Raw genomic sequence first — 21,543 nt, forward strand, 5'->3', positions numbered from 1 at the left:
AACCCCCACGTATCTCCCCCCAATGTCTCCTCTAACCCCCACGTATCTCCCCTAACCCCCACGTATCTCCCCTAACCCCCACGTATCTCCCCCACGTATCTCCCCTAACCCCCACGTATCTCCCCTAACCCCCACGTATCTCCCCTAACCCCCACGTATCTCCCCTAACCCCCACGTATCTCCCCTAACCCCCACGTATCTCCCCTAACCCCCACGTATCTCCCCTAACCCCCACGTATCTCCCCTAACCCCCACGTATCTCCCCCTCCCCCGCCGTGTGTGTCCCCAGGGGGTGCTGTCCCGCATGCCACGTGTCACCCACATCGTCCACGTGGACGCCCGCCCCCCCGCGCGGAGGGGAGGGGCGGGGGGGGCCCCCCCGTCGTCGCCCGGGGCCTGGGACCCCACCCCACCCCCTGGGGTGTCGCTGCTCAGCCTGGAGCACGTGGAGCAGCTGGGGGAGCAGAACCCACGGAGTGAGCGCCGTGAACGACTGGGCCACCGCCAGCACCACCACCACCACCACAACCACAACCACCACCACCACCACAACCACCACCACCACAACCACAACCACCACAACCACCACCACCACCACCGCTACCACCACCACAACCACCACGACCACAACCACAACCACCACCACCACCGCTACCACCACAACCACCACCACCGCTACCACAACCACCACAACCACCACCACCACCACCACAACCACCACCACCACAACCACCACAACCACCACCACCACCGCTACCACCACCACCACAACCACCACGATCACAACCACCACCACCGCTACCACCACGACCACAACCACCACAACCACCACGACCACTACCACCACGACCACAACCACCACGACCACCACGACCACAACCACCACGACCACAACCACCACGACCACAACCACCACGACCACCACGACCACGACCACCACGACCACAACCACCACGACCACAACCACCACGACCACAACCACCACGACCACCACGACCACGACCACAACCACCACAACCACCACGACCACCACGACCACAACCACCACAACCACCACAACCACCACGACCACAACAACCACGACCACAACCACCACGACCACAACCACCACGACCACCACGACCACAACCACCACGACCACAACCACCACGACCACAACCACCACGACCACAACCACCACGACCACCACGACCACGACCACCACGACCACAACCACCACAACCACCACGACCACCACGACCACAACCACCACAACCACCACAACCACCACGACCGCTACCACCACCACGACCACAACCACCACGACCACAACCACCACGACCACAACCACCACGACCACTACCACCACGACCACAACCACCACAACCACCACGACCACAACCACCACGACCACAACCACCACGACCACCACGACCACAACCACCACGACCACAACCACCACAACCACCACGACCGCTACCACCACCGCTACCACCACGACCACAACCACCACGACCACAACAACCACGACCACAACCACCACGACCACAACCACCACGACCACCACGACCACAACCACCACGACCACAACCACCACGACCACAACCACCACGACCACAACCACCACGACCACCACGACCACAACCACCACAACCACCACAACCACCACGACCGCTACCACCACCACGACCACAACCACCACGACCACAACCACCACAACCACCACGACCACTACCACCACGACCACAACCACCACGACCACAACCACCACGACCACAACCACCACGACCACCACGACCACAACCACCACGACCACAACCACCACAACCACCACAACCACCACGACCGCTACCACCACCGCTACCACCACGACCACAACCACCACAACCACCACGACCACTACCACCACGACCGCTACCACCACGACCACAACCACCACGACCACAACCACCACAACCACCACAACCACCACGACCGCTACCACCACCGCTACCACCACGACCACCACGACCACAACCACCACGACCACAACCACCACGACCACAACCACCACGACCACAACCACCACGACCACAACCACCACGACCACCACCACCACGACCACAACCACCACGACCACCACGACCACCACGACCACAACCACCACGACCACAACCACCACGACCACAACCACCACGACCACCACCACCACGACCACAACCACCACGACCACCACGACCACAACCACCACGACCACAACCACCACGACCACTACCGCCACGACCACAACCACCACGACCACAACCACCACCACCACGACCACAACCACCACTACCACCACCGCTACCACCACCACCGCCGCAACCACAACCACCACCACGACCACAACCACCACCACCACGACCATGATGATGTTACTCCTGCTGATGATGTTGCTCCTGCTGATGATGTTGCTGCTGCTGCTGATGATGTTGCTGCTGATGTTGTTGGCAGTGGCGGAGCGACGCTGCCCCCCCGTGCCCTCTGACCTCGCCGTGGTGATGTACACGAGCGGCTCCACGGGGATGCCCAAGGGAGTGATGATGTCACACGCCAACCTCATCGCTGGCATGTCCGGGCAGTGCGAGAAGATCCCCGACCTGGGGTGAGTGGGGGTCTGGTGAGAGTGTGGGTGAGTGACAGAGTGAGTGTGTGGGTGAGTGAGAGAGTGAGTGTGTGAGTGAGTGAGTGTGAGAGTGAGTGAGAGAGTATGGGTGAGTGTGTGTGTAGGTGAGTGAGTGTGTGTGTAGGTGAGTGAGTGAGTGTGAGAGTGAGCAAGTAAGTGAGAGTGAGCAAGTAAGTGAGAGAGAGTGTGGGTGAGTGAGAGAGAGTGTGGGTGAGTGACAGAGTGAGTGTGTAGGTGAGTGAGTGAGTGAGAGAGTATGGGTGAGTGTGTGTGTAGGTGAGTGAGTGTGTGTGTAGGTGAGTGAGTGAGTGTGAGAGTGAGCAAGTAAGTGAGAGAGAGTGTGGGTGAGTGAGAGAATGTGGGTGAGTGAGAGAGAGTGTGGGTGAGTGAGAGAGAGTGTGGATGAGTGACAGAGTGAGTGTGTAAGTGAGTGAGTGTGTGTGTGGGTGTGTAGGTGAGTGTGTAAGTGGGTGAGTGTGTGTGTGAGTGAGTGAGTGTGTAGGTGAGTGAGTGTGTGTGTGGGGAGCGATAGTGTAGCGGTTAGCGCGCTGCGCTATGAACCTGGCCACCCGGGTTCGATTCCCGCTCACGGCCAACACCAGTGACGATTATCTGAACTGGTCCCGGGCCTCCTCTAGGTCGACTCAGCCTCAAATGAGTACCTGGTGCGGTGTGTAAACATTGCCACTAGGGAGACAAAGGCGGTCGGGCGTGGTGCTGGCCACCCACCCCCTCGTGTACTGTTCCGGCCTTCATAGGTGCTCGCTAACAGCACTTGCCCCTACAGTCTGTTAAGGCTATGTGGGGGATCTTTATCTTTTGTGCGTGTAAGTGGGTGAGTGTGTGTGTGTAAGTGGGTGAGTGAGTGTGTAGGTGAGTGAGTGGGTGAGTGTGTGTGTGTAAGTGGGTGAGTGTGTGTGTGTGTAAGTGGGTGAGTGAGTGAGAGAGAGTATGGGTGAGTGACTGTGTAGGTGAGTGAGTGAGTGAGCGAGTGAGAGAGAGTATGGGTGAGTGAGTGTGTAGGTGAGTGAGTGAGTGTGTAGGTGAGTGAGTGTGTAGGTGAGTGAGAGTGAGCAAGTGAGTGTGTGTGTAAGTGAGTGAGGGAGTGTGAGTGAGTGACAGTATGGGTAAGTGTCTAGGTAAAAGAGTGAGGGAGAGTATGGGTGAGTTAGTGTGTAGATGAGTGAGTGTGTAGGTGAGTGAGTGAGTGTGTAGGTGAGTGAGTGTGAGAGTGAGTAAGCGAGTGAGTGAGAGCGAGTGAGAGTGAGTGAGAGAGAGTACGAGAGAGAGAGAATGTGTAGGTGAGTGACTGTGTAGGTGAGTGAGAGCAAGTGAGAGAGAGTATGGGTGAGTGACAGAGTGAGTGTTTAGGTGAGTGAGTGTTTAGGTGAGTGAGTGTGTAGGTGAGTGAGTGAGAGAGTGTATGGGTGATTGAGTGTCAGTATGGGTGAGTGACTGTGTAGGTGAGTGAGTGAGTGAGTGCGAGAGAGAGTGTATGGGTGAGTGACAAAGTGAGTGAGTGTAAGTGAGTGAGTGTGTAAGTGAGTGAGGGAGTGTGAGAGAGAGTGTATGGGTGAGTGAGTGACAGTATGGGTGAGTGACTGTGTAGGTGAGTGGGTGAGTGACAAAGTGAGTGAGTGTGTGTAAGTGTGTGTGTAAGTGAGTGAGGGAGTGTGAGAGAGAGTGTATGGGTGAGTGAGTGACAGTATGGGTGAGTGTGTAGGTGAGTGAGTGAGAGAGTGTATGGGTGAGTGAGTGACAGTATGGGTGAGTGTGTAGGTGAGTGAGTGAGTGAGAGAGTGTATGGGTGAGTGACAGTATGGGTGAGTGAGTGGGTAAGTGACAAAGTGAGTGTGAGTGTGTAAGTGTGTGTGTAAGTGAGTGGGGAGTGTGAGAGAGAGTGTATGGGTGAGTGAGTGACAGTATGGGTGAGTGAGTGTGTAGGTGAGTGGGTAAGTGACAAAGTGAGTGTGTGTGTAAGTGAGTGTGTAAGTGTGTGTGTGAGTGAGTGTGAGAGAGAGATTATGGGTGATTGAGTGACAGTATGGGTGAGTGTGTAGGTGAGTGAGTGAGTGCGAGAGAGAGTGTATGGGTGAGTGATAAAGTGAGTGTGTGTGTGTAAGTGAGTGAGTGTGTGTGTGAGTACGGGAGTGTGAGAGAGAGTGTATGGGTGAGTCAGTGACAGTATGGGTGAGTGTGTAGGTGAGTGAGTGAGTGTATGGGTGAGTGACAGTATGGGTGAGTGTGTAGGTGAGTGAGTGTGAGAGAGAGTGTATGGGTGAGTCAGTGACAGTATGGGTGAGTGTGTAGGTGAGTGAGTGAGAGAGTGTATGGGTGAGTGAGTGACAGTATGGGTGAGTGTGTAGGTGAGTGAGTGAGTGAGAGAGTGTATGGGTGAGTCAGTGACAGTATGGGTGAGTGTGTAGGTGAGTGAGTGAGAGAGTGTATGGGTGAGTGAGTGACAGTATGGGTGAGTGTGTAGGTGAGTGAGTGAGTGAGAGAGTGTATGGGTGAGTCAGTGACAGTATGGGTGAGTGTGTAGGTGAGTGAGTGAGTGACAGTATGGTCGTGGGCTCCTTGTGCGGGACCAGGCCGGACGACATCTACATCGGATACCTGCCGCTGGCACATGTCCTGGAGCTGAGCGCGGAACTCTCTTGCCTCTGCTACGGCTGCCCCATCGGATACTCCTCCCCGCTCACGCTGTCCGACCAGGTCCGCTCGCTCACTCATTCAGTCACTCATTCACTCAGTCGCTCATTCATTGAGTCATTCACTCACTCGCATGTTAACTGAATACTCATCCCCCCCCGCTCACGCTGTCCGACCAGGTACTACTTTTGTTGTAGTACGGAGTTAGACTGATGGCCTTAATCTAAGTTTTCTTGTGGTTGTGGTGGTTGTTGTTGTTGTTGTTTGACTTGCATCCCACTGGGATTTTTGCACACAGCGTTGGTGTACGGTGCTATTTCAGGAATATTTTGCTGTTTTCTTTTTTCATGGATTTTCTGTTTGCACAGTCACACAAAGTCACTTTAAGATGTTTTAATTGTTCGTGTTTTAGTTTTTTTTTTGTTTGTTGTGGTTGCACCCGATTCAAGAGCCGAATGGCTCACAGGGCTATACCAAAATAAATCAAACTGAAACTGAAAGGTCGCTTGCTCACTCATTCAGTCACTCATTCACTCATTCATTGAGTCATTCACTCACTCATTCACTCAGTCACTCATTCATTGAGTCATTCACTCATTCGCATGTTAACTGAATACTCATCCCCCCGCACACGCTATCCGACCAGGTCGCTCGCTCACTCATTCAGTCACTCATTCATTCAGTCATTCACTCACTCATTCACTCACTCATTCACTCGCGTAATAATCGGATACTCCTCCCCGCACACGCTCTCTGACCCGGTCGCTAGTTCAATCAATCATTAATTTAGTAATTCGCTTGCCCGAGCACTCATTCAGCCACTCATTCAGCCACTCATTCACTTGCACGAGCACTCATTCAGTCGCTCGTTCATTCACAAATGCACACGTGGAAAATTAATTAAAAAAAAATGAAACCTCTCTGCAGTAGCAATGTGGCGAGTGCCGTCATCCAGGACAGAGACCCCAGCGCCACGTGCAACGTCGCAATGCTGCCCACTCCACGGAGAGACATCACAGCGACGACGATGACGACGACGATGACGACGACGATGACGATGATGACGATGATGATGACGATGATGATGATGACGACGACGATGACGACGATGATGACGATGATGATGATGACGACGATGATGACGATGATGATGACGATGATGACGATGATGATGACGATGATGATGATGATACACTCACTACTACTCCGCTTGCTCCTGACACGGTTATCTGGCTTGACCCACCTGAATGTGACTTTGTACTTGTTACTTTACATCTACATCAGCAGCCGTAAGAAAGAGACTACCACTACCCCCTACCACTACCCCTACCCCATTACGACCCCCTATCACTACCCCTATCACTACCCCTATCACTACCCCTATCACTATCACTACCGCTATCACTACCCCTATCACTACCCCTATCACTACCCCTACCACTACCGCTATCACTACCCCTATCACTACCGCTATCACTACCCCTATCACTACCCCTATCACTACCCCTATCACTACCCCTATCACTACCCCTATCCCTACCCCTATCACTACCCCTATCACTACCCCTATCACTACCCCTATCACTACCCCTATCACTACCCCTATCACTACCCCTATCACTACCCCTATCCCTACCCCTATCACTACCCCTATCACTACCCCTATCACTACCCCTATCGCTACCCCTATCGCTACCCCTATCACTACCCCTATCACTACCCCTATCCCTACCCCTATCACTACCCCTATCACAACCCCTATCACTACCCCTATCACTACCCCTATCACTACCCCTATCACTACTCCTATCACTACCCCCTATCACTACCCCCTATCACTACCCCCATCACTACCCCTATCGCTACCCCTATCACTACCCCTATCACTACCCCTATCACTACCCCTATCACTACCCCTATCACTACCCCTATCACTACCCCTATCACTACCCCCTATCACTACCCCCTATCACTACCCCTATCACTACCCCTACTACTACCCCTATCACTACCCCTATCACTACCCCCTATCACTACCCCCTATCACTACCCCTATCACTACCCCAACCCCTACCCCTATCACTACCGCTATCACTACCCCCTATCACTACCCCTATCACTACCCCTATCACTACCCCTATCACTACCCCTACCACTACCCCTATCACTACCTCTATCACTACCCCCTATCACTACCCCTATCACTACCCCTACTACTACCCCTATCACTACCCCTATCACTACCCCTATCACTACCCCTATCACTACCCCTACCACTACCCCTATCACTACCTCTATCACTACCCTAGTAGTATGACGTGTAACGACGTAATGCCCCGATCCACAGATAACGAAGTAGACCTCACGGCGATGACGACGACGATGACGACGATGATGATGACGATGACGACGACGATGACGACGACGATGACGACGACGACGACGATGATGACGATGACGACGACGATGACGACGATGATGACGATGACGACGATGACGACGACGATGATGACGATACACTCACTACTACCCCGCTTGCTCCTGACGCGGTTATCCGTCTGGCTTGACCCACCTGGATGTGACTTTGTGGTCGGTCGCTCTGCATCTACACCGTCAGCAGTACGGAAGCATAAGAGTCGTGAATGTTCATCTCTGCTCACACTCTCCAATCAGATGGTTAATTCACACTTGCACTGTTGGCTGTGTGTGTGTGTGTGAATTGGAGCTTGTCACGTGTCTGTGTGTGTTTATGTATTGGCATAGCACGTGCTTTTTGTCTGTACACGTGTCTGTGTGTTAGCGTGTCTGTGTTTGCGTTCCTTGTGTTAGCGTGTCTGTGTTTGCGTGTTCACGTGTTTGTGTGTTCACGTGTGTTTGTCCACGTGTTTGGGCGTCCACGTGTCTGTGTGTTCACGTGTCTGTGTGTTCACGTGTCTGTTTGTCCACGTGTCTTGTGTGTTCACGTGTCTGTGTGTTCACGTGTCTGTTTGTCCACGTGTCTGTGTGTTCACGTGTCTGTGTGTTCACGTGTCTGTTTGTCCACGTGTTTGGGTGTCCACGTGTCTGTGTGTTCACATGTCTGTGTGTTCACGTGTTGACGTGTTTGTGTCACAGTCGAGCAAGATTAAGAAGGGAAGCAAGGGCGATGTCAGTGTCCTGAGACCCACACTCATGGCAGCTGTCCCGGTGAGTGGGTGGGTGGGTGAGTGAATGGGTGGGTGGGTGAGTGAATGAGCGAGTGGGTGAGCGCGTGGGTGAGTGAATGAGTGAGCGAGTGGGTGAGTGAATGAGTGAGCGAGTGGGTGAGGGGGTGGGTGAGTGAATGAGTGAGTGAGCAGGTGGGTGAGTGCACCAGTGATTTGGTGGTTGAGTCAATGGGTGGGTGGGTGAGTGGTTCAGTGATTGAACGGGTGAGGTGGGTGCGTGAGCGGGTGGGTGAGTGAGTGAATGGGTGGGTGAGTGAATGAGTGAATGGGTGGGTGAGTGAATGAGTGAATGAGTGAGTGGGTGGGTGAGTGAATGGGTGGGTGAGTAAATGGGTGGGTGAGTAAATGGGTGGGTGAGTGAGTGGTTAAGTGATTGAACGGGTGAGGTGGGTGAGTGAGCGGGTGAGTGAGTGAGTGAGCGGATAGATGAGTGAGTAGGTCGGTGAATGAATGAATGAGTGGGTGGGTAAGTGAACGAGTGGCTTGGTGAGCATGTGGGTGAGTGAGCGGGCGGGTGGGTGAGTGGCTCAGTGATTGAGTGAACGAGTGAGCGGGCTGTTTTAGCGAACGGGTGAGTGGGTGGGTAATGCAACATTTGCGATGGGTGGTAATACACTATTGCGTTTCATTACAACACACTGCCCTGTAACACACCGCATTATAATGCAATGCCCTCTGCGTCTGCCCTGCCAGGAGATCCTGGACCGCATCCACAAGTCGGTGCTGGCACGTGTGCAGGGCATGAGCGCACCCCAGCGGGCCCTCTTCAAACTCGCGTACAACTACAAGCTGGACCAGGTCAGCAAGGGCTACGACGCCCCCCTCTGCAACTGGTGAGTTGGTACAGTCCCATGGGGGGGGGGTGATTGAGTCGTGGTGGGGGGGATAACTACAAGCTGGACCAGGTCAGCAAGGGCTACGACGCCCCCCTCTGCAACTGGTGAGTTGGTACAGCCCCGTGGGAGGGGGATAACTACGAGCTGGACCAGGTCAGCAAGGGCTACGACGCCCCCCTCTGCAACTGGTGAGTTGGTACAGCCCCATAGGGGGAGGGATAACTACAAGCTGGACCAGGTCAGCAAGGGCTACGACGCCCCCCTCTGCAACTGGTGAGTTGGTACAGCCCCATGGGGGGGGGGGGGGGTGATTGAGTGGTGGTGGGGGGGATAACTACAAGCTGGACCAGGTCAGCAAGAGCTGTAACGCCCCCCTCTGCAACTAGTGAGTTGGTACAGGCCAATAACTTGCACAGAGACCCATAGACTTGCACAAAGACCCAAATTTGCACAGAGACCCATAGACCCATAGACTCATAGAGACACATATACTCACACACAGACTGATGGACTCACACAGAGACCCACATACTCACACAGACCCACATACTCGCAGAGACCCACACTCACACAGATACCCACCTCGAGACATATAGACTTACACTGACACCCACAGACTCACACAATAACACGTAAACTCACAGAGACCTACAGACTCGCACAGAAACCCACAGACTCGCACATATACCCACATCGAGGCATATAGACTTACACTAAGACCCACAGACTCGCACAAATACACGTAGACTCACAGAGACCCACAGACTCGCACAGAAACCCACAGACTCACACATATACCCACATCGAGACATATAGACTTACACTGACACCCACAGACTCACGTAATAACACGTAGACTCACAGAGACCTACAGACTCACACAGAAACCCACAGACTCGCACATATACCCACATCGAGGCATATAGACTTACACTAAGACCCACAGACTCGCACAAATACACGTAGACTCACAGAGACCCACAGACTCGCACAGAAACCCACAGACTCACACATATACCCACATCGAGATATATAGACTTACACCGAGACCGACAGACTCACGCAGACTCACACAAAGACCCATAGACTCGCAGAGATCTGTAAACTCACACAAAGAACCCATAGACTCACAGAGACCCGTAGACTCACACAGAGACCCACAGACTCGCGCAGACCCACAGACTCGCACAGAGACCCATAGTCTCACACAGAGACCCACAGACTCGCACAGAGACCCACAGACATGCACAGAGACCCACAGACTCGCACAGAGACCCACAGACATGCACAGAGACCCACAGACACGCACAGAGACCCAAAGACTAGCACAGAGACCCGCAGACTCGCACTGAGACCCACAGACTCGCAGATACCCGCAGACTCGCGCAGAGACCCGCAGACTCGCACAGAGCCCCACAGACTCGCACAGAGCCCCACAGACTCGCACAGAGCCCCACAGACTCGCACAGAGCCCCACAGACTCGCACAGAGACCCACAGACTCGCACAGAGACCCACAGACTCGCACAGAGACCCACAGACTCGCACAGAGACCCACAGCCTCGCATAGAGACCCACAGACATGCACAGAGACCCACAGACTCGCACAGAGACCCACAGACTCGCACAGAGACCCACAGACACGCACAGAGAACCACAGACTCACACAGAGACGCACAGACTCACACAGAGACCCACAGACTCACACAGAGACCCACAGACTCGCACAGAGACCCACAGACTCGCACAGAGACCCACAGACTAACTCCCTTGCCACCCCCATGTACCCCCTAACCCCCCGCCCCCCGTCCCAGGCTGGTGTTCCGCAAGGTCCGCGCGACGCTGGGGGGCCGCGTGCGGCTGATGCTGTCGGGGGGCGCTCCGCTCTCCCCCCAGACGCAGCGCTTCATGAACGTGTGCTTCTGCTGCTCGGTCGGGCAGGGCTACGGCCTCACTGAGACGTGCGGCGCCGGCACCATCTCCGAGGGTGAGGAGTGGGCCGCTCCGCCGCTGGTCGGTCGAGATTGTGTGGAGATTGCGGTCGAGATTGCGGTCGAGATCGCGGTCGAGATCGCCGTCGAGATCGCCGTCGAGATCGCCGTCGAGATCGCCGTCGAGATCGCCGTCGAGATCGCCGTCGAGATCGCCGTCGAGATCGCCGTCGAGATCGCCGTCGAGATTGTGTCGAGATTGTGTCGAGATTGCGGTCGAGATTGCGGTCGAGATTGCGGTCGAGATCGCGGTCGAGATCGGGTCGAGATCGCGGTCGGGATCGCCGTCGAGATCGCGGTCGAGATCGCAATCTCGAGATCGCGGTCGAGATCGCCGTCGAGATCGCCGTCGAGATCGCCGTCGAGATCGCCGTCGAGATTGTGTCGAGATTGCCGTCGAGATCGCCGTCGAGATCGCCGTCGAGATCGCGGTCGAGATCGCCGTCGAGATCGCCGTCGAGATCGCCGTCGAGATCGCCGTCGAGATCGCCGTCGAGATCGCGCTCGAGATCGCGCTCGAGATCGCAATCTCGAGATCGCAATCTCGAGATTGCGGCGAGATCGCGGTCGAGACTGCGGTCGAGATTGCGTTCGAGATTTTGTTGTGGGGAGCGGTGGTGCAGCGGTTAGCGCTACGCTGCACTACGAATCCGAGTTCGATTCCTGCTCACGGCCAACACCAGTGACGATTATCTGAACCGGTCCTGGGCCTCCCCTAGGTCGACTCAGCCTCAAATGAGTACCTGGTGCGGTGCGTAGTAAACATCGCCACTGGGGAGACAAAGGCGGTCGGGCGTGGTGCTGGCCACCCACCCCCTCGTGTACCGTGCCGGCCTTCATAGGTGCTGCGCGCTAACAGCACTTGCCCCTACAGTCTGTTAAGGCTATACAGGGGATCTTTGTGTGTGTGATGGTACTGTGTGTGTGTGTATGATGGTACTCTGTGTGTGTGATGGTACTGTGTGTGTGTGATGGTGCTGTGTCTGTGTGTGTGTGATGGTACTGTGTGTCTGTGTGATGGTACTGTGTGTGTGTGATGGTGCTGTGTGTGTGTGATGGTACTGTGTGTCTGTGTGATGGTACTGTGTGTGTGTGATGGTACTGTGTGTGTGTGATGGTACTGTGTGTGTGTGATAGTACTGTGTGTGTGTGATGGTGCTGTGTCTGTGTGTGTGTGATGGTACTGTGTGTGTGTGATGGTACTGTGTGTGTGTGATGGTACTGTGTGTGTGTGATAGTACTGTGTGTGTGTGATGGTACTGTGTGTGTGTGTGATGGTACTGTGTGTGTCTGATGGTACTGTGTCTGTGTGTGTGTGGATGATGGTACTCTGTGTGTGTGTGCTCAGTGTGTGTGATGGTACTGTGTGTGTGTGATGGTACTCTGTGTCTGTGTGTGATGGTTCTGTGTCTGTGTGTGATGGTACTGTGTGTGTGTGATGGTACTGTGTGTGTGTGATGGTACTGTGTGTGTGTGATGGTACTGTGTGTGTGTGTGTGATGGTACTCTGTGTCTGTGTGTGATGGTGCTGTGTCTGTGTGTGATGGTACTGTGTGTGTGTGTGATGGTACTGTGTGTGTGAGATGGTACTCTGTGTCTGTGTGTGATGGTGCTGTGTCTGTGTGTGTGTGCTCAGTGTGTGTGATGGTACTGTGTATGTGTGTGTGTGTGATGGTACTGTGTGTGATGGTACTGTATGTGTGTGTGTGATGGTACTCTGTGTGTGTGTGATGGTACTGTGCGTGTGTGATGGTACTGTGTGTGTGTGATGGTACTGTGTGTGTGATGGTACTGTGTGTGTGTGATGGTACTCTGTGTGTGTTCAGTGTGTGTGTGATGGTACTGTGTGTGATGGTACTCTGTGTCTGTGTGTGATGGTGCTGTGTCTTGTGTGTGTGTGTGCTCAGTGTGTGTGATGGTACTGTGTGTGTGTGATGGTACTGTGTGTGTGTGTGATGGTACTGTGTGTGTGTGTGATGGTACTGTGTGTGTGATGGTACTGTGTGTGTGTGTGATGGTACTGTGTGTGTGTGTGATGGTACTGTATGTGTATGCTCAGTGTGTGATTTCAGTACGTGCCGTGTGGGAGCGCCACTCAGCTGCTGTGAGATCAAACTCAGAGACTGGGAAGAGGGTGAGGGAACACCGTCACCTTCACCACCATCACCTGCACCACCACCATCACATCACCTCCACCGTCACCACCACCATCACCTGCACCACCTCCACCATCACCTCCACCGCCATCACACTCCACCATCACCTCCACCACCATCACCATCACCTCCAACATCACCTACACCATCACCTCCACCATCACCTCCACCATCACCTGCACCATCACCTCCACCATCACCTCCACCATCACCACCATCACCACCATCATCACCACCATCACCACCATCACCACCTCCACCACCATCACCAACACCATCACCACCATCACCATCACCTCCACCGTCACCTCCACCGCCATCACACTCCAGCATCACCTCCACCATCATCACCATCACCTCCACCATCACCTACACCATCACCTACACCACCACTATCACCTCCACCATCACCTCCACCACCATCACCTCCACCGTCACCTCCACCGCCATCACACTCGACCATCACCTCCACCACCATCACCATCACCTCCAACATCACCTCCACCAACACCACCACCACCATCACCTCCTCCACCACCACCACCATCACCTCCACCATCACCTCCACCATCACCTACACCATCACCTCCATCACCACCACCACCATCACCTCCACCGTCACCTCCACCACCATCACCTCCACCACCATCACCATCACCTACACCATCACTTACACCATCACCTACACCATCACCTACACCATCACTTACACCATCACCTACACCATCACCTACACCATCACCTACACCTCCACCATCACCTCCACCATCACCTCCACCATCACCTACACCACCACCTACACCACCACCATCACCTACACCACCACCTCCACCATCACCTCCACCACCACCATCACCTCAACCACCACCATCACCTCCACCATCACCTCCACCATCACCTCCACCATCACCTACACCATCACCACCACCACCACCACCATCACCACCACCACCATCAATCACCAACACCACCATCACACTCCACCATCACCACCACTACCTCCACCAACACCACCACCACCATCACCTCCTCCCCTCCCCCCTCCCCGTCTCCCCCGTGGCTCTAGGAGGGTACCGTGTGACCGACCGGCCATACCCGCGGGGAGAGATCCTGGTGGGAGGAGGCAACGTTGCCGTGGGTTACTACCGGGACGAGCGCCGCACCGCCGAAGACTTCTTCACCGAGCCGGCGAGCGGCCAGCGCTGGTTCTGCACCGGCGACATCGGTCAGATGCACCCAGACGGGTGCCTGCAGGTCATCGGTGAGGTCACCGTCGCCACCACCTCCATCACCGTCGTCACTGCCGCCACCTTCAACATCGTCACTACCACCACCATCGTCACTACCACCACCATCGTCACTACCACCACCTTCACCATCGTCACTACCACCACCATCGTCATTACCACCACCATCGTCACTACCACCACCTTCACCATCGTCACTACCACCACCTTCACCATCGTCACTACCACCACCTTCACCATCGTCACTACCACCACCTTCACCATCGTCACTACCACCACCTTCACCATCGTCACTACCACCACCATCGTCACCACCACTACCATCGTCACTACCACCACCACCACCATCGTCACTACCACCACCACCACCATCGTCACTACCACCACCACCACCATCGTCACTACCACCACCATCGTCACTACCACCACCATCGTCACTACCACCAACATCGTCACTACCACCACCTTCACCATCGTCACTACCACCACCATCGTCACTACCACCACCATCGTCACTACCACCACCATCGTCACTACCACCACCTTCACCATCGTCACTACCACCACCATCGTCACTACCACCACCTTCACCATCGTCACTACCACCACCTTCACCATCGTCACTACCACCACCATCGTCACTACCGCCGCCTTCAACATCGTCACTACCACCACCTTCACCATCGTCACTACCACTGCCATCGTCACTACCACCACCATCGTCACTACCACCACCATCGTCACTACCACCGCCTTCACCATCATCACTACCACCACCTTCATCACTACCACCACCTTCACCATCGTCACTACCACCACCATCGTCACTACCACCGCCATCGTCACTACCACCACCTTCACCATCGTCACTACCACCACCATCGTCACTACCACCGCCATCGTCACTACCACCACCATCGTCACTACCACCACCATCACCATCGTCACTACCACCACCATCACCATCGTCACTACCACCACCATCGTCACTACCGCCGCCTTCAACATCGTCACTACCACACCATCGTCACTACCACCACCATCGTCACTACCACCACCTTCACCATCGTCACTACCACACCATCGTCACTACCACCACCTTCAACATCATCATTACCACCACCTTCACCATCATCACTACTACCACCTTCACCATCGTCACTACCACCACCTTCATCACTACTACCACCTTCACCATCGTCACTACCACCACCTTCATCACTACCACCACCTTCATCACTACCACCACCATCGTCACTACCACCACCTTCATCACTACCACCACCTTCAACATCAGCATTACCACCACCTTCACCATCGTCACTACCACCACCATCGTCACTACCACCACCATCGTCACTAACATCACCTTCACCATCGTCACTACCACCACCTTCACCATCGTCACTACCACCACCTTCACCATCGTCACTACCACCACCTTCAACATCGTCACTACCACCACCATCCTCACTACCACCACCATCCTCACTACCACCACCATCCTCACTACCACCACCATCGTCACTACCACCACCATCGTCACTACCACCACCTTCACCATCGTCACTACCACCACTATCGTCACTACCACCACCTTCACCATCGTCACTACCACCACCTTCACCATCGCCACTACCACCACCTTCACCATCGTCACTACCACCACCTTCACCATCGTCACTACCACCACCATCATCACTACCACCGCCTTCACCATCGTCACTACCACCACCTTCAACATCGTCACTACCACCACCTTCACCATCGTCACTACCACCACCTTCACCATCGTCACTACCACCACCTTCAACATCGTCACTACCACCACCTTCACCATCGTCACTACCACCACCTTCACCATCGTCACTACCACACCATCGTCACTACCACCACCATCGTCACTACCACCACCATCGTCACTACCACCGCCTTCACCATCGTCACTACCACACCATCGTCACTACCACCACCATCGTCACTACCACCACCATCGTCACTACCACCACCACCGTCACTACCACCGCCTTCACCATCGTCACTACCACCACCATCATCACTACCACCACCTTCACCATCGTCACTACCACCACCATCATCACTACCACCACCTTCACTATCGTCACTACCACCACCATGGTCACTACCATCACCATCGTCACTACCACCACCATCGTCACTACCACCACCTTCACCATCGTCACCACCACCACCATCGTCACTACCACCCCCTCCCCCATGTAGCGCGTGGAGCCACAACAGGGGACGTGATCCACCCTCGCCATCGCCTCCTTCGCCATGCAGCGCGCGTGTCACACGTGTGTCACACGTGTGACACGCGTGTGACACGTGTGACACGCGTGTGACACGTGTGACACGTGTGTAACGTGTCACACACGTGTCACACACGTGTGACACGTGTGTGACACGTGTGTGACACGTGTGTAACGTGTCACACGTTACACACGTGTGACACGTGTCACACGTTACACACGTGTGTAACGTGTAACGTGTGCGTGTCGCCGCGTGTGTCCATGTGCCACACGTGTAACGCGCGTCTGCGTGTGACGTGCGCGTAGCACGCGTGTGACATGCGTGTGACATGCGTGTGACATGCGTGTGACATGCGTGTGGTGGACTCAGACCGCAAGAAGGACCTGGTGAAGCTACAGGCAGGCGAGTACGTGGCGCTGGGCAAGGTGGAGTCGGCGCTGAAGAACTGTCCCCTGGTGGACAACATCTGTGCCTACGCCAATAGGTGGGGGGGCTACCACACCGTGACCACCACCACCACCACACCACCACACCACCACCACACCACCACCACCGCTACCACCACTACCACCACTCCACCACCACTCCACCGCTACCACCGCTCAACCGCTCCACCACCACCGCTACCGCACCACCACCACTACTCCACCACCACTACCGCTCCACCACCACTACCACTCCACCACCACCACACCACCACCACCGCTACCACCGCTCAACCGCTCCACCACCACCGCTACCGCACCACCACCACTACTCCACCACCACTACCGCTCCACCACCACTACCACTCCACCACCACCACCACACCACCACCACCGCTACCACCGCTCAACCGCTCCACCACCACCGCTACCGCACCACCACCACTACTCCACCACCACTACCGCTCCACCACCACTACCACTCCACCACCACTACCGCTCCACCCCCACCGCTACCGCACCACCACCACTACTCCACCACCACTACCGCTCCACCACCATCACCACTCCACCACCACTACCGCTCCACCACCGCTACCGCACCACCACTACTACCGCTCCACCACCACTACCACTGTACTGCTGCACCACCGTTGGCGAGTGGTGGTTAATGCGCTGCGCTACGAACCCGGCGGCCCGAGTTCCGTTCCCGTTCACGGCCACGAACACCCAAGTCACGAATGTCTCAACTGGTCCCGGGCCTCCCCTAGGTCGACTCGGCCTCCAAACGAGTATCTGGTGCTGATCGTAAAAAAAACATCGCGACCGGGGAGACAAAGGCCGAGGAGGCGTGGTGCTGGCAAACCCACCCCCTCGTGTGCCACGGTGCCGGCCTTAACGGGCGCTGCTACTCGCCAACAGAACTTGACCCCGACTAGTCCGTTACGGCTACTGCGGAGGATCTTTGGCGCCGGCAGCCGGCGGCGGCGGCGGCGGCGTCCCGGCGCCGGGCATGACCGTGCCGGTGCCCCTCTCTCTCTCTCTCTCCGTCCGTGGGCCGTTAGCGGCGCCGCAAGTAGGCGTACGTCATCGGCCTGGTGGTGCTGGGTGGTGGTGCTGGCGGTGATGCCGACGGTGGTGCCGGCGGTGGTGCCGGCGGTGATGCCGGCGGTGATGCCCGGCGGTGATGCCCATCTCTCTCTCCCTCTCTCTCCGTGGTCCGTTGTGCGAGGTAGCGAGCAGGCGTACGTCATCGGCCTGGTGGTGCCGGGCGGTGATGCCGGGCGGTGGTGCCCGGTGGTGGTGATGCCGGCGGTGGTGCCCATCTCTCTCTCCCTCTCTCTCCGTGGTCCGTTGTGCGAGGTAGCGAGCAGGCGTACGTCATCGGCCTGGTGGTGCCCAACCGCGTGCGCCTGACGCAGCTGGCGGGCCGGAAGGGCGTGTGTGGCTCCTGGGAGGAGGTGTGCAACAGCCCCCTGCTGGAGGCCGAGGTCCTGCAGGAAATCCGCGACATGGCCGTCAAAGGTGGGGGCCGCGCTGCCGCCACCCGCCCACCACCACCATCATCACCATCGTCATCATCATCGTCATCATCATCGTCATCATCATCATCGTCATGCCACTGCACCAACCATCACACCACTGCATCCACCGTCATCACAACCACTCCACCGACCATCATCACACCACTGCATCCACCATAATCACACCACTGCATCCACCGTCACACCACTGCATCCACCGTCATCACACCACTCCACCCACCGTCATCACACCACTCCACCCACCGTCATCACACCACTGCATCCACCATCACACCACTGCATCCACCGTCATCACACCACTGCATCCACCATCACACCACTGCATCCACCATAATCACACCACTGCATCCACCATCATCACACCACTCCACCCACCGTCATCACACCACTCCACCCACCATCATCACACCACTGCTTCCACCGTCATCACACCACTGCACCCACCATAATCATCATCGTCATACCACTGCACCGACCGTCACACCACTGCATCCACTGTCATCACACCACTCCACCGACCATCATCACACCACTCCACCCACCATAATCACACCACTCCACCCACCGTCATCACACCACTGCTTCCACCGTCATCACACCACTGCACCCACCATAATCATCATCGTCATACCGCTGCACCGACCGTCACACCACTGCACCCACCACACCACCCACCCATCACACGGCGCAAGTTTGAGATTTTCAATATTTCGAATTCACAAAATCCGCCGTTTACCAAAATGGTATGGACGGAGCTGAAGTCACGAGCCGTGGTGCAATGTGAGTTGTGTTCACCCCCCTCCCTCCGTGTGTTCACCCCCCTCCCTCCGTGTGTTCACCCCCCTCCCTCCGTGTGTTCACCCCCCTCCCTCCGTGTGTTCACCCCCCTCCCTCCGTGTGTTCACCCCCCTCCCTCCGTGTGTTCACCCCCCTCCCTCCGTGTGTTCACCCCCCTCCCTCCGTGTGTTCACCCCCCTCCCTCCGTGCGTTCACCCCCCTCCCTCCGTGTGTTCACCCCCCTCCCTCCGTGCGTTCACCCCCCTCCCTCCGTGCGTTCACCCCCCTCCCTCCGTGCGTTCACCCCCCTCCCTCCGTGCGTTCACGCCCCCTGCCCCCCCCCCTGCCCCCCCCCCCTGCCCCCCCTGCCCCCCCCCCCTGCCCCCCCCCATGCGCGTGAGCAGTGAACCTGGAGCGCTTTGAAGTCCCGCGCAAGGTCCGTCTGAGTGCCGAGGCGTGGACGCCCGAGACCGGGCTGGTGACGGACGCCTTCAAGCTGAAGCGCGTGGCACTTCGCACGCACTACCAGCACGACATCGAGCGCATGTACGCCGCCAAGTGATGCACGTACAGACACGTGTACACGCGCAGACACGTGTACACGCAGACACGTGTACACACACGCTCGTACACGCGCAGACACGTGTACACGCGCAGACACGTGTACACGCGCAGACACGTGTACACGCGCGGACACGTGTACACGCGCAGACACGTGTACACGCGCGGACACGTGTACACGCGCAGACACGTGTACACGTGTCTGCGCGTGTACACGCGCGGACACGTGTACACGCGCGGACACGTGTACACGCGCAGACACGTGTACACGCGCGGACACGTGTACACGCGCAGACACGTGTACACGTGTCTGCGCGTGTACACGCGCGGACACGTGTACACGCGCGGACACGTGTACACGCGCAGACACGTGTACACGCGCGGACACGTGTACACGCGCAGACACGTGTACACGTGTCTGCGCGTGTACACGTGCAGACACGTGTACACGCGCGGACACGTGTACACGCGCGGACACGTGTACACGCGCGGACACGTGTACACGCGCAGACACGTGTACACGCGCGGACACGCGCATACACACACGCTCGTACACGCAGACACGCGTACACGCGCGGACACGCGCATACACACACGCTCGTACACGCAGACACGTGTACACACACGCTCGTACACGCAGACACGTGTACACACACGCTCGTACACGCGCAGAAACGTGTACACACACGCTCGTACACGCGCAGAAACGTGTACACGCGCAGACACGTGTACACGCAGACACGTGTACACACACGCTCGTACACGCGCAGACACGTGTACACGCGCAGACACGTGTACACGCGCAGACACGTGTACACGCGCAGACACGTGTACACGCGCAGACACGTGTACACGCGCAGACACGTGTACACGCGCAGACACGTGTACACGCGCAGACACGTGTACACACACGCTCGTACACGCGCAGACACGTTTACACACGCAGACACGTGTACACACGCAGACACGTGTACACACGCAGACACGTGTACACACGCAGACACGTGTACACACACAGACACGTGTACACTAAGTGCCGGGCACACGCGACATTCCGGAGCCACTTTCTCACCGTGCGTGCGTCGCTCGTGCGTTGAAAGCGTTTCCTGTTGGTGAAAACTCTCAAAGTGCAAAACGTCGTCGCCGTCGCCGTCGTCGCTATTACGTCTGTCGCCGTTAGCGACGACGTTGCAGTCACCGCCGTCGGCACCGCTATCAGCACCATCGTCGGCACCGCCGCCATCACGCTGCC

At 56.4% G+C, this 21,543-nt stretch overlaps 1 protein-coding gene across 9 annotated transcripts in view; it reads left to right on the plus strand.

The window, feature by feature from the left end:
* The window catches only part of LOC116956244 (long-chain-fatty-acid--CoA ligase 4-like), a 98,987-nt gene extending 78,100 nt beyond the window's left edge, over positions 1-20,887 (plus strand). For all 9 annotated transcript variants that reach the window (XM_076054130.1, XM_076054125.1, XM_076054124.1 and 6 more), the window contains 11 exons: positions 290-476; positions 2,452-2,602; positions 5,215-5,338; positions 8,390-8,461; positions 9,175-9,314; positions 11,131-11,303; positions 13,367-13,441; positions 14,530-14,724; positions 17,354-17,468; positions 18,776-18,933; positions 20,135-20,887. In XM_076054130.1, coding sequence (XP_075910245.1) covers positions 290-476; positions 2,452-2,602; positions 5,215-5,338; positions 8,390-8,461; positions 9,175-9,314; positions 11,131-11,303; positions 13,367-13,441; positions 14,530-14,724; positions 17,354-17,468; positions 18,776-18,933; positions 20,135-20,292 — 1,548 coding nt within the window. In that variant the 3' untranslated portion in view covers positions 20,293-20,887. The remainder of the gene's footprint in view (positions 1-289; positions 477-2,451; positions 2,603-5,214; positions 5,339-8,389; positions 8,462-9,174; positions 9,315-11,130; positions 11,304-13,366; positions 13,442-14,529; positions 14,725-17,353; positions 17,469-18,775; positions 18,934-20,134) is intronic.
* The last annotated feature ends 656 nt before the right edge of the window (positions 20,888-21,543 follow it).

This window comes from Petromyzon marinus, chromosome 64 (assembly GCF_048934315.1).
Source record: "Petromyzon marinus isolate PM22_M1 ecotype Great Lakes invasive population chromosome 64, UKy_Petmar_22M1.pri1.0, whole genome shotgun sequence".
In the NCBI taxonomy this organism is placed as follows: domain Eukaryota; kingdom Metazoa; phylum Chordata; class Hyperoartia; order Petromyzontiformes; family Petromyzontidae; genus Petromyzon; species Petromyzon marinus.